The 14303-nt window shown below is 38.9% G+C and overlaps 1 protein-coding gene across 3 annotated transcripts; it reads right to left on the bottom strand.

The window, feature by feature from the left end:
- Positions 1-9069: 9069 nt before the first annotated feature.
- On the bottom strand, positions 9070-14027 carry LOC105561701 (RNA-binding protein 12-like). 3 transcript variants are annotated; one of them, XM_012011910.1, is made up of 2 exons: positions 13875-14027; positions 9070-10119 (listed from the first exon to the last, which is right to left on the bottom strand). In XM_012011910.1, the coding sequence occupies exons 1-2, from the start codon at positions 13935-13937 to the stop codon at positions 9226-9228; spliced, it is 957 nt and encodes a 318-aa protein (XP_011867300.1). In that variant the 5' UTR covers positions 13938-14027; the 3' UTR covers positions 9070-9225. The 3 variants fall into 3 exon arrangements, with proteins under 3 accessions (XP_011867300.1, XP_011867299.1, XP_011867301.1); XM_012011909.1 differs by lacking the exon at positions 13875-14027 and adding an exon at positions 10198-10331; XM_012011911.1 differs by lacking the exon at positions 9070-10119 and adding an exon at positions 12844-13797 and having other exon boundaries at positions 13875-14010.
- Positions 14028-14303: the final 276 nt, after the last annotated feature.

Below are 14303 nucleotides of genomic sequence, written 5' to 3'. Positions count from 1 at the left end.
CGGCAAGACCGCGGCGGCCTTTTCACCGTGTCGCCCACACAGATATCGAGAGATCATTGGCTTAATTACGCAAAAGGCCATAAATATCGCACACCCCAACGTTCAATAACATGCGATATTTGATCGTAAAGCCAGAAAGCATTTAAAAGGGAACTTTCTTTGCGCCTCCCAGCGTCGTTTTACAATACAAAAATGGCTAGACCAGGAAGCTACACATCGTTAGTAATATTCAGCTCCGATATTATGAAGGACGCTTTGGTATATGTGTTTTTATTTGAAGAATTTCGTGCTGCAGTGTATCGCGCTTAAATCGATATCCTCCTCCGCTGTGTTGAAGGACCGATCACGTGTCCAGAAGCTCATCAAGCCGTATCCAGACCAAGCAAACAAGCGCGCGAACAAATACGAAAAAACAACTTGCTTCAATGAGTGCCATCGGCGGCGGTGTTGCAAACACTCAAATTTTGCTAGCGCTCGTTTGCTCAGTTTGAATTCGACTTGAAATCATTGATCGAAAAAGGCACAGGAATGCACTTCGCCACGTGACCGACCGTGCGTGCACGAAAAACCGCCTCAACGATCTCTTGGTATTTCGGGAGCAAAACGGTATGCCATATCTGACGAAAACGGAGCTACCTGAATTCTAAGCGTTGTGCATTCCGGCTGTTTTTCATCTAGTACAGCTACCAAAAATCGATGCGGGAATCAGGACTAATCGCGACCAGGAATTTCCGATGGGAAATCGTAAAAGTTACATGATAGGTCGCCCGGTCGGGAAAGTGGAAAACAGAATACGTAACGTAATCTACTTACTGGATCGGATACTTTTAATTAGCACTGACAGAGAATAGTAGCGGGAAAACAGAAAGCAAAACAAAATTGGTTGGATCGTGTATGGGGTGCTTGTACGATAAATCTAAACTTGCAGGCATTGTATTTTCTGACTAATTTGAAATCAATTTTTGCTCAATTTTTTAGTTGTTTTGAATTAAATATCTTGGCAAAAATAAATTAAATATCATCTCAAATTGAAATTCTGTCAATTTAATGTTTCTCTCCTTCTGTTAAAGCAATATTTTAATTTAAAAATGTGTATTTCTAAATGAAAAAAGTATCTATTAATATATGAAGTAAAATAAAAGAGTAAAATTAAAGAACACAAAAATGACATAAAAAAACATGTCAGTGGTCAATCGGTCGTTAGCAGACATCGTTCAGCTAATAAACATGAATTTAATTGGCCGACCCCAATTATTTTACATAGTTGAACACATTAGAAAACATGAGATCGCGGAAATGTTTTTTTATCAAAAAACCAATTACTTGATAAGGACCTGATACTTGGGTCGAAACGTCGTACCAAATGTAGCATTTAATTAATTATATTGCCAGTTAAATCAACAAGAAGTTTTACTTCAAAAGAGTAAAATTTTGTCATTAGTTTACTGAAGTCCGAGTAAAAAATGTTTTATAATTTCGATAGTTTTCGAGCTACAGTAATGTTTTGATAAAGAAAGGATTTTCAACTTTATTAGATAATCCCTTTGTTATAACTAAGAGTTGCCGAACGTCTTGTATATTTCGCAGTTCCATGCGAGCGAGAGAAAATGCGTAATTACATGACAAAAGACACCGAAGTTGTTTACAACCAAAGCTAGAGGCGATGCAGAGCGCAATCGTGAACTCGTCTCGTCGGAGATTATAAACTTTAATTAACGAGATGTTATATATTGCCCAGCGTTTAATAAGCGATGTTTCTCTTATCCAGTAAATTCCAAAACGATTTCTCTCAATTTCGATTCTCAATTTCACGACAATATACTATATACGTATATGCTACTTGGCAAAAATATATTTTTAAAATTTCTATAATTTATATGTCATGTTTTCACATTTCCTTATTTTACACTCTAATAATTTGTGTTTTAATTTGTATCAGTAAATTGTTTTCAGTAAGATACATTTTCTAACACTCGTAAATTTTCCAACAACGCGCATGCATACACACAGGCGAGGAAATAGATTTATCTCTCAATGCCACTGCGGTTGGTTAGAACCTGCGTTTCGTTTTAGGACCCTCCACGCGGTTAGATCCCTATGTTTCATTACGGGACTGAGTTCAAAGCCTTAACAGCTTAACTAACTAATCGAGATGGAAAATTCGCCTCGTCTCTCTGAGAAAATGTCTTATTTGCTCAATTCAACAGCTCGGCCAAGCATTTGTTAGAACATGATAGACAGCGTGTTTACAGGAAATAAAAACTTTTGTTTTTTCTTATAGCATACTCAACTTTCCTCAAATTTTTACGTTTTCCCTTCCAAAGCGCACGTTGCTACTCGCGAGGGTGCCTAATTACATTGCATATTTTCTCCTCTATTCGCTAATGAACAGAAAGGTTTTTATCTCTCACAAACGCGGGCGTTAAAACACGAATTATCCGTTTGTATATTCGAAAGAGCGCCGTGAGCAGGAGAAGTGTTTAATGTGTCGAAAGAAAAGCGATACGCGGATGAATTCCCCCGGTATTTATATGATATCCGTGCATATGAATCCAAGCACAGTACATACACACTTCGTACCCATATATACATATATAGAGCACGGGTAAATACATGTGTGAATAAGAGGTCGCAAAAATATATACATTATATATACACATATATACATATATAAATCTATGCAGCGCTGCTGCAGCTGTCAGTGATGCTGCAGCCATTCCGATCTACATATTCGCTCGAGTTTTACCGAAGCGCGCGCACACAAAGACGCATGTGCCCGTATATTTCATTTTATTTCAAATTCAGATACACACCGAGTATTCAGGTGTCAGCGTTAAATAAAACTGCTAAACAGCTCGCTTCGCTCTCGCTCCGTTTCTTTCGGACATGCAGGAACGACCGGCGTCGAATAATATTCATTCGAGGGGCAAATAAAAGTTAAATGGAACTCGCGGGCGGGGCGTCGTCGCTTTTATCGGCAACGAGATATCTCGCGCTCGTGGTATTTACGTTATCGTGTTACAGGCAATTCTCGCAGCCAAAGTTACGGCCGCCCCAACGACGGTCGCAGCGTCGTAACGCCCGTAAAGATCGGTTCGACGATCCGATGAACATTCGCTAAAACGTACAATATAACTTGTACAATGTAACGCGTACGATATAACCTAATGAAGGGCGTAACGTAATCGTGCAACTTTCATGGACAGCCTCACAATCGAGACTGTGCCATTTGTCTCGAAAACGCCGGAGGAAGGAGAGCGCTGACAGACAACGCGTCTCCGCGACCGCACACACGGCGGTTGAAATAATAGTCAGTCAATATGGACGTGTTCCGAATTGGACACGGGTAACCATTGTTCTCCGCTCTTGCTCCAAGTGCGAAGCTTAACGGTGCTCGGATAATAATAATACCTTTGTGCTGAAGCGCAGCCCCCAGCCCGAATGTAATACTTCCCCGTGTCACCTACATCATTATAGTTGCCCGCTCTGTAAGGCACTATACTGTGTAAATCCCGTTAACAACGTCCGCGGTATAAACTGCATTATTTTCTTCAGACCGTAGATCCCGCAGTTCGTTACGTTTGGCACGCTCTCGATATACAGGCTGTCCCACGACGCGCAACTTTAATTCTGACGAGATTTCATGATTTACTCGATATATATTCTCGCGAAGGACAAAGTTTTTTTCTCGCCAAAAAGAGTTATCTGTCGCGAAACTTCATCGGAAGCTATTTTGGAAGGAGATAACCACCAGTCAAAATGTCGTCCCACCGATTACACGATTTCATTTGATTTCACCTGATTACAAATAATCTCACCTAATTGCAAATAATTTTCTTATATGCACGTTTAAAACTATGTAACGTTGTTAAAGCTCAACGAGCTGTTAGATTTTCTCAAAATATATTTTTCTTATTATATTAAGAAATATTTGCTTGTAGAGGTAATTTCAGTTAAGATTGTAGTATTCGGTCATGTGTTTCCTTGCTTCCCACTTTTCCCACTAGTCTACCCGTGGTCTTAACGAAAAGTAATTTTGTATCTGTATTTACTGGTGAAGAAACTTGAAAATGAAGACAAAACGATTACACGGGGATTTCGTAAGTATTTCATAATAATTTCGGAGACATTGTCCCACGATTACATCAAGTGGTTACCCTCTTACTATTTTGCTTTCAAATCTCAAATAAGTCCAGTTTCTTTCTAACACATCCTCCCCCATTTCCTAAATAATTTTACCGCGCTATTCTTCCCTGTCTTTCAGCTTTTTTCATGTTAAAACATCGATTACGTTTATAAAATCACTAGGTGATATATTCAAGTAGTAATAAGTTTGTTATATCGTTTGCATTTTTACCTCCATTGAATGTTTTATCAAGTGTAAAACGAAAAATCTCGAGAGCTCTCTCGATATCGCCGGCGGAATAATAATCCATTCGCTAGGAAATTCTCAATATTATGTTTCGCCATTGTAAATATATATCTACGTGCATATAAATATCTGCAGTATTTTATTATTTTCCACCGTAGACGTGTAGTTTCATTCAATTATAATATTACGGTCATCGCGCTAAGCAGTCTTTTATCAGGAAACCGGCGCCGTTCTCGCAATTATCCCTAAATGGAACGCGAAATGTGTTTCGCAATTTTGCGTTCGCGAATGACGGTGCCCCATTCGCCCGTCGAAACGGTATAATACGTTGTCCCGGTCTAAATCACATATGCGCATTTATATAACTGGATTTCTAGAGGAACGTAGGCGGCACCGGCTATCAGCTGCCGAGGCTTTCTCGTCTGCGCGTAAAAAAATGTGCGAGGGGAGGGAAGGTGTAGTAGATCCCCTATTGTTCGTTCTTTTTCCCTTTTTTTTTTGGATACCGCGCATGGCGAAAATTCCACGGTGAAGGGGCAATTTGCAGTAGAGTCGCAGTCGTAAATTGGGCGAACGCCGGTAATGTCGGCGGGTCAATTGATTCACTCGGCTGCGAGCTCCTTGTTAAAACCCAGTTCTACCGGAAAGCTTTCCTGTTCCTACAGAAACTTGGGGGAAAAACTGACATTTTCGAATTCCCTCCCTTCAGAATTCCTCTCTGTGGAAATTATCTCAGTTTCCTCGGCCGTCATTATTATGTAAGCATCAATCACAGATTTCAGAATTTCAGAGGGGATATTTTTTTAATGGGCAGTTACAGCACTTAAAAAAAATATGTGAACAGTCTTCGTATAAAAAGAGACGTGATTTTTTAAACGGGTATACGAAACAATTTATTAGACTGCGCGATGAAAATACCTCGCACAGTGAGGACTGTGCACGTGATAATATTCTTTATTGCAGATTTCTATATGCAATTTAAAGCAAGGCTGAACTGGGCTCACAACTGGCAAAATATGTTGCAAAATTTAAATACGGTAAATTTATACGACTACATTAAAATTTGAGACACATCCGAACAGAATCTGATTAATTATGGACTTCTGGATTTATGCACTCCGAACTTTTTTTCCGCATATGTATCGTCGAGTTATCTCGCGATACCGTCCGGCCGACTCCCGCGAGACATTGCTATCGATTACAAGCTTTTGCGTTCTCTCCTCTTTAAAATACTGCATCAAATTTTCGTACCGTAGATACCGCGAAAAAAGCCTGATCTGTATATGACGGCAAAACAACAGCTTTTACCGCCGTGTGCGCTTCGGCTATGTAATTTCGTCTGTGAAATTGCTTGTTCCTGGCGGAACCATTGATCTTCAAAAGAGACGACGCGGAATAATAGATGGAAGTTGAATCATACGTGTTTTTTTACACGGCTATGCAGTGTGGTTCAGATTGAACGTTACGGACTAACAATAAGATTTCGTAGAAAAATATCGTAAAAGCACAATCCCTTTCGCCGTTTCTCGCGTGAAGAAAAACACGAAAGAGTTATCTAACTAGACAATCGCGTCAATCATAGGCGATCGTCTTGAGAAAATACTGCAAAAATTATTTTTAGTCATTATTTAAAATGTTAAACTTCGATTAATCTGTAGTAGAATACAATTAATGAGACAACACAAAGATAAGAAGCTAAATGAGAAATAGAATATACGGCATTACAGAAGTCAATTAAGGCGTAAGATACTTTGATCTTTTTATACGAAAGAACGATTAAGTCCCAATTGTTACGATCGCGAGTTTATTTGCGTTTAAGTTAACTTAGATGTAAAACGATTCTGTCAACTCCGATCGGCACCATTAACGTCAGTCTCCGTCGCATCGTACCTTCCCCTTGAATCCCACCGACATTAATCGAGTTTGACGTAACATCCTATTTTCCTCTACCTCAAGATCCGGAAACAGGTTAACTAGATACCGCCAACTTTGCCACCGTGCCGTATCTCAGGGGGATAAAGTATGCCGCACGAGCACTACGATGTAGATCGCGATTCGCCACCTTCGGGGAATTATTTAGTAACAACTGTTGTACATTAGCCCAATGCAAATTATTACAATGAATTGGATGTCGTGCGAAAAAGTTAATTGAACGTCATCGTATCAGCCGGAATTCAATGCTTTTCGTTCGGTCTTTTTCAGTGATAACCGTGATCGAGTATCCGAATTGTTCTTCCGGGAGTTTTCGAACAATTCAATCGCGTAAAGATCCGAAATGCTTCGAATATTATTCGAAAGTAGAATTTCGCAAGAGTCTCGAGAGTCTTAAAAAGTTTTGAATGCTTCACAAACTCTTGAAAGTAGTGAAAATATCTAGGAAATACTTCGATAAAATTTAAACATGCAAGATAAATTTGGAAGTTTTAAAACGTGTAATTGTCGTCTAAGTTTAAAAAAATAGATTATAAGATAACAATGTAAAGTGTTAGCGAATGAAAATAATAATTTTGAAATATCTAAAAGTATTTTATCGCTTTAAGAAACTGTAGGAGATCGCAAGGTATGAAACGCAAGAATGGTAATCGCAAGAATGTGAAACGCAAGAATGGTAATCGCAAGAATGTGAAAAGGCTAATTGTATCGAATAACGTTGGTTCTTTACTTTAATATTATATGCTGATGTACCATAACGGGGGGGAGGGTTTTGACAAAGATCCGCGCTCGGGGGCGTTGTGCCGATGGGTCGATGGCGACAGTTTGTATATCTGTCTGGGGGACTTATCTGGTCCGGCGAATAACCAAAACACTGGGCAGGAATAGTCGCGGGTCCGGCACGCCGATGAGACGTAGCGACGATCTAAGGCGCTCTGCACGCCGACGAGACGTAGGGATGTTCTAAGGCGCTCTGCACGCCGACGAGACGTAGCGATGATCTGGGCGGTCTCGGTGACGACGGCAACAGCAACGTAGACAACAACGGCGACGTAGACAACAGCGGCGAGGTAGACAACAGCGGCGAGGTAGACAACAGCGGCGATGAGGATAGCCAGAGTGATTTCTGAGTGCGAGCGAGCGCACGGTTCTTACGGACTAAGGTCCAGTTTCACAAACGTCGGTTAACTGTTAACCAGAGTTCAATCGACTTCCTATCTTTCTCTATCTTGTTATCCAAGAAGAGACAGAGGATCAATTAACCATGGGTTAGCGGTTAAACGACGTTTGTGAAACTGGCCCTAAGCCGTTATTTGCCTGGTGCGAGTGAGCGCACGGGTCCTTGCGGACGAAGCGGGTTTTCACTTGCGGGATGACACAACGCACTGGATTGCGTGCTTCCCGACACACGTCCATACGTGACACGACGTACTGATTCTCTGAGGCAACTGGTTGCCAAGTTCGAAACGCGCTCGTGAACTACAGAGGCGCGGACCCAAAAGAGAGCCCCGACGGTTATTGGTATCAACCAATGGGGACCGTTGCCATGCGAAGCGGTAGCCAATCGAGAAGGCCCGTATGCGCTCGGCGAGTACGGAGCGCGGACCACTAAGAACCCAGAAGAATGACTCTTGCGCGGACCAATAGGAGAACCCGTATGCATTGGGTAGCTGCAGAGCGCGGAGTTCGAAGAGAGCCCGGATTTCTATTTTCTCATTCGGACCTGGTTCCGTACGATTCTCCAAACAGAAACTTTCATAATAACTCCTACGTAACGATAATACTTTGATCACACAATTTCCTGGACAGAAAACTTAATAAGCGCGTTAACATCCATTTCGTTCCATAACACCCTGTGTATCGCAATATACAATTTTATGCAATGCCAGAGAAATGTTTGTAAATTTCACACATTTCGCACTGTGACAGGAGAATATTATTCACGAATAATATTCTCCTGCATTGCTTCCCTTTCAGTTTTTTATTTACCGCGTGTTATTATTAACTGACAGATTCCGGCCGTTGATGTAATTCGCGCGAGCAGTGTTATTTATAAAATTGGATTGTCGTAACACAAGTGTTATCAAGAGATATACAGGTACACAGTGGGCTGGAAAACATGAATACAATTGCGAGAAGGGGATAATTCTGTGGGTCGAAATAAGTACAAATAATATAGTAAATTTTTTTCGGAAAAATTTCTGGTTTAAAAAAGAAAGTTAATATTTCTATATTTGACTTATTTCGAGCCGTAGAAACAACCTTATCCAAGTTATAATACGTTTTCCAACCTACCTACCCTATATATGGAACGGTCATTCAGGTGATTCAGGCTATTTTTAATGTTGAAAATAAACTAATGCACGCTAGAAAAATATTTACAAAGCCGATGTATATGTCGATTAGATCTGAATACACAAATTAACTCTAAAACTGCTTATCTATATTCAATCCTTGTAATTTGTAGACCGCAATTGGCATTTAAGGGTAAAAAGAGTTGCTCTTTCCTATAAAATCTAATCGGAATTAAAACATCTGAAAAAAGATATAGAGGTCGAAAATGGAGGTAAAAAGTAAATGACCCCTGCCTTTTTATTAATAAACTAGAAATGACAAAGCGCGCGCTTCGCGTGCATTGAGCATTGTATATTTTTAAGAATTTGTTTTAAAGATATTCATAACCAGTTTTCTTTCAATTTGAAAAATTATATGTGAATCCATATTTAAGAGATTATATATTATTATTATTTAATTTAGATAGCACCTAAGTACTAGTTTTTTTTATTATAAGTGCTAATACAATTACGTCATTTTCCAATTAAATTTGAACAATTTGTCATTTTGTTTCCTTTTGTGGTAATTTTTGCGTTTGTTATTCTCCTGCTAAATTCCTTATTGAGATGCCATTGTGGATGTAATGTCTAGGAAGTAGTCGGGAATGATCCTGTTGCGTATCCTGTCGTTTGGTCTGGTACTCCTGTCGTTTGTTCCGGTACTCCTGTCGTTTGTTCCGGTACTCCTGTCGTTTGTTCCGGTACTCCTGTCGTTTGTTCCGGTGTTGCGGTCGTAGTAGTTGGCCTACGCCATGGCATAGGTGGCACTGGCCATGGCATAGGAGGCATAGGTGGCATTGGCAAATGCGGCATTGGTATATGCGGCATTCCCCATGGCATATGCGGCATTTGCCATGGCATACCCGGCATTGACCACGACATAGACGGCCGTTTGTTCCAGCCCATGGGATTAGGCAACATACCCATCATTGGTCCCATACCAATGCTTCTCTTCTGGAGCCCGGCCATCTTCGCCACCCCTTCCATCTGTTTTTTAACGCCATTCTCCAACGTCTTCATCGCCGCTCCTTCAATGCATTTTACTACGATCTCCGTCGACGGTAACATACCAACACCTTTGTTCCACGTCACCGAACACGCTTTTTTAAAGCAATCCTCCGATATCTCCATCAACAATTTTGGATCAACGCCTTGCATCAACATTTTCCCCATCGATACTTGCATGCCACCCAACAACGCCTGCTTCACTGTTTCGTCCATGCCACTCATCATCTTATCCTTCAGCAGATTCGTCATTGAGCCCATCGACGGCAACGAGGGCATCGAGGGCAGCGAGGGTAGCGAAGGTAGCGAAGGAATTGAAGGCATTGAAGGCATTGAAGGCAACGAGGGCAATGAAGGTAACGAGGGCATGGAGGGCATCTTGGGCAGCGATGGCATATTGGGCAGCGATGGCATATTGGGCAGCGATGGCATCTTGGGCAGCGATGGCATCGAGGGAAGGCCCAAAGCTACTTGTTCCTTCATATAGAATAGTATTGTATGTCGTTATTCTCCAGAAATTCATCGATAAGCGATCACGTTCAAATTAAGACTTACGGATTCCTGGACCATGGCGCATGCCATGATCGCCATGACCGTGAAGACCACTGTTACTTTCATGTTGATGTCTTGCGCTGCCGATGCTTGCACTGTTATGCTTGCATCGCAGTGCACTAGCAATATTTATACCGCGCTGATGAATAACGCGCTATTTGTACACATCTGTTTTGCCACTTGCGTAAAACCTACTGTGTCAACTACATTCTATATACAACGACAATTATTAATGACTTCACAGAGCGTTCGATATGTTCCGCATTCTTTTGGTTATATATCGCTGATATGAAACTGTCGCATGTGTACATGCGAAATCGATAATAGACTTATTTAAACGGATTCCGTACAAAAATAAAATAAAATGCATGATCGTCAATTCGAAAAAAAAAGAAATTTGGAAGAGGAACACAGCCACTTGTTAGGTATTTTAATTAGACCAGTATTCATAGGGTACGTTCGGGGAGCTAACTGTCAGCATTATTTAATGCTACAGGCTATTCGCGGAGATAAGTAGCAGCGCTAACAAACGTAGCGTGACGTCACTAATGGTAGCGTTACACGTCACAACTGCTTGCTACCAACACTTTTCCTTTTGAGACAGTATAATGATAGCGTTTATAAGCTCCGTAAACGCTGCCAGTAGCATTACTTATAGTTGTACATTCAGATTTCATTTGATTAGCTTGTTTTGGGATTTATCAAAGCTCAATAAATACATTGTATTAAATTGGAATTCTTCTGCATGATGCGGAAACTGACGAAAATTAAAGTCTCTCCGGCTGATGTTCTTAGAACACGAAACGGTAAGTTGCAATCATATTAATCGTCGTTAAATTAGGTTCAATATTGAAGTTTTACTTGCGAGTTCCTTACTTTATATTTCCACGTGTTTAATAATTTTTCATTAATTTCAAATAAAATATGGATAATTTGACAAGTTTCTAATTTTTATTCTCGGCGCTGTGCGTGATCGCACACTGAGAAAAAATGTTGTTGATATTGCTAGATATGTTTAATTAACAATATTTCTTTAGTTCATATATATGTATTTTTAAGTTAAACATGTATAATTTATCGAATTATACGCGTTTTTTTCATTAACACGTATTTTATTAACAAATACTTGTTTAACAACTATTAACCGCAGTATTTATTGACTAGAGAAATATTTCTTTAAGTCAACTCTTTATTCTCATTATCAGTACAAACAATTTATTCTGAAATTAATGTAATTTAATAAAGAACTTAACCAAATTCGTGAGCATGACAAATGTCAAATGCCAGACATTTCACTACTGTTGTTCATAGAACTCGCTATCACTCTCACGCTATTGGCTTCACGAATGGTATTTGGTATTCACAACCGTGTTGAATTTATCTAAAGCAGTATGGGACTTTGACTACGGAGTATCTAAAGATGATCTTAAATATAAGATCTGACTATGAATACCGTCATGAGTGTTCATTTTTCTTTTTAGACATATAAAATAATAAGGTAACTAAATTGTTATCGGAATATTCTAGAATACGACTGATGGTATATAAATGAAATGAAACACTGGATCGTATTTAACTTGTGCAACTTGTGAATAGGAAAAGGCGCTTTCTCTTATAAGTGAAGAACATGTTGACAATGACTATTATGTCATTTTACGGAAGAGATAGTCTACTGCAATAGTTTGCACACATACAGTACTCGGGAAGGGATGATTCTATGGGTTGAAATAAGTAGAAATAATAAAATAAAATTAAAAAAATGTTTGTTTTAAAATAGAAAGATTTTGAAAGTTAATATTTCTATATTTGACTTATTTAATTTATTTTAAGGTGTAGAAACATTCCCTTTCTGATTTTGCTACGTGTTTCAACCTACTCTTTTATCAGGTAATACACGGTGATTCGTGTGGTGCATATTTTGAAAATAAACTAATACACGCTAAAAAATATTTACGAAACCAATGTATGTGGTGTCGATTAGATTTTAATACACGCATTAACTCTAGAAATGTTTTTCTATTTTAAATCCTTGTAAGTTAAATTCTAAAATTTTAGAGTGCAATTAATATTTAAGGGTAGAAAGAGTTGCTCTTTTTGAAAATCTAATCGGCAATAGGACGGGACATCTAAAAGAAAGATATTAAAATCGAAAAATGGAGATTAAAAAAATACATGTCCCCTCCCTTTTCAACAAATATTCAACTAAATAATAAATATTTTTATCTATCTTTTTGAATAAAATATATCAATATTTTATTTGAGTGATTCGTAACAAACCTTCTACTCAAGAAGGTAAACAAAATTATTTATAGTTAAATGTTTATCAGTAAAATGTTCAAAATCTTTTTAACATTTAACTCTCTCTCTCTCTTCCTTCCTCCCTCCTCTCTCTCCATTTTCATTTTACCACCACTTTCAACCATTATATTTTTTTACAAGGATTTAAAGCAAAAACGCCTCTAAGAGCCTCATCAAGAAACTAGCTCTTAGTGGGTGGGAAAGGTACATTATAATATGCATTTTAATACTAGACGAGAAAGTTTTTACAAATACATCTCTATCAAATTGCCCACTTTTCCGATTACTGAATATTGTACCGCAAATTCGCAACCAGTTTTCTTTCAATTTAGGGAATAATATGTATTCATATTTAAGAATTTAACATGTTTTTATTGCTATTCAATTTAGATACTGTAATACCAAATGATAATTTATCTTATTATAAGTGCAAACATAATTACATAATTTTCTATTAAAATTTTAACATTTTGTTTCTCTTCGTATTCTCTTCGCAAGTATTTGTATTTATTATGCTGAAGCTGGTGTTGTCATTTGGATATCATCTGCAGACTCATTATTTTCGAAAGCAATTGTCGTGTCTTCTGCTGCTTGAACCGTAGTGGGCCTATACCACGGCCAGTGGCTCCAGTCTATCATACCATTCAACTTTTCATGCATCATTTCCATCAGATCATTGCTTCTCTTCGACCTTCCTCCAATTATTGATTTCATCTCCTTCATTTTTTCTTCAATTTCCTTTAATTCAGCAGTGAGACGATCCTTCTCCTTCGCGAGTTTATCAGTAACATCCTTTTTTATATCAGCAACGCCATCCCGCATCTTCTCTGTCCATGCACTAGCACCATCCATTATCGATGCCATATCAAAGCTTCTCTTCGACCTTCCTCCAATTATTGATTTCATCTCGTTCATTTTTTCTTCAATTTTCTTTAATTCAGCAGTGAGACGATCCTTCTCCTTCGCGAGTTTATCAGTAACATCCTTTTTTATATCAGCAACGCCATCCCGCATCTTCTCTGTCCATGCACTAGCGCCATCCATTATCGATTCCATATCAATGCTTCTCTTCAACCTCTCTTCATCCTTTAAACTCTTCATCAATTTTTCAATTTCAAGCTGCCACAGGTTTCCCGATTCAACCTCTTCATCTGTCGGTTCTTCATCTATCGCTTCTTCATCCTCCACCATCCCAGCATCCTTTAAACTATTCATCAATTTTTCAATTTCAAGCTGCCACAGGTTTTTCGCTTCCTCAACGCGATCCGACATATCGGAGGGAAAGACATGTCTCGGTAGTTGTTCCTTCGTACAGAATAGTATGTCATTATTTTCCAGCAATGTATCGATAAACGCGCAATCATGTTCAAATTAAAACTTACGGATTCCTGGACCATGGCGCACACCATGATCGCCAAGACCGTGAAGACCACTGCTGCTTTCATGTTGCTATCTTGTGTTGCCAATGCTTGCGCTGCCAATACTTGCACTGTTATGTTCGTATCGCAGTGCACTAGCGATATTTATACCGCGCCGCTAAATAACACTCTATTTGTACGCATCTGTTTTGCCACTTGCGTAAAACCTATGTCAACTATATTCTATTATATATACAACAAGAATAATTAATGACTTTACAGAACATGTGTCGACAGGTTCGACATTCTTTTGGGCATATGTCGCTAATATAAAATTGTCATATTTGCGCATGCGAAAATGTCGTCAGATGTCATTTAAACGGTTTCCGTAAAAAATAAAATAAAATAAAATGCATAGTCAACTCACTTTACCGATTATTAATTGTTGTACCA

Source organism: Vollenhovia emeryi, unplaced genomic scaffold (genome assembly GCF_000949405.1).
Source record: "Vollenhovia emeryi isolate VEMERY1.0 unplaced genomic scaffold, V.emery_V1.0 DF939203.1, whole genome shotgun sequence".
Taxonomy (NCBI): domain Eukaryota; kingdom Metazoa; phylum Arthropoda; class Insecta; order Hymenoptera; family Formicidae; genus Vollenhovia; species Vollenhovia emeryi.
The sequence above is the reverse complement of the archived record's forward strand: the minus strand, read 5'-3'. Positions and strand labels throughout refer to the sequence as shown.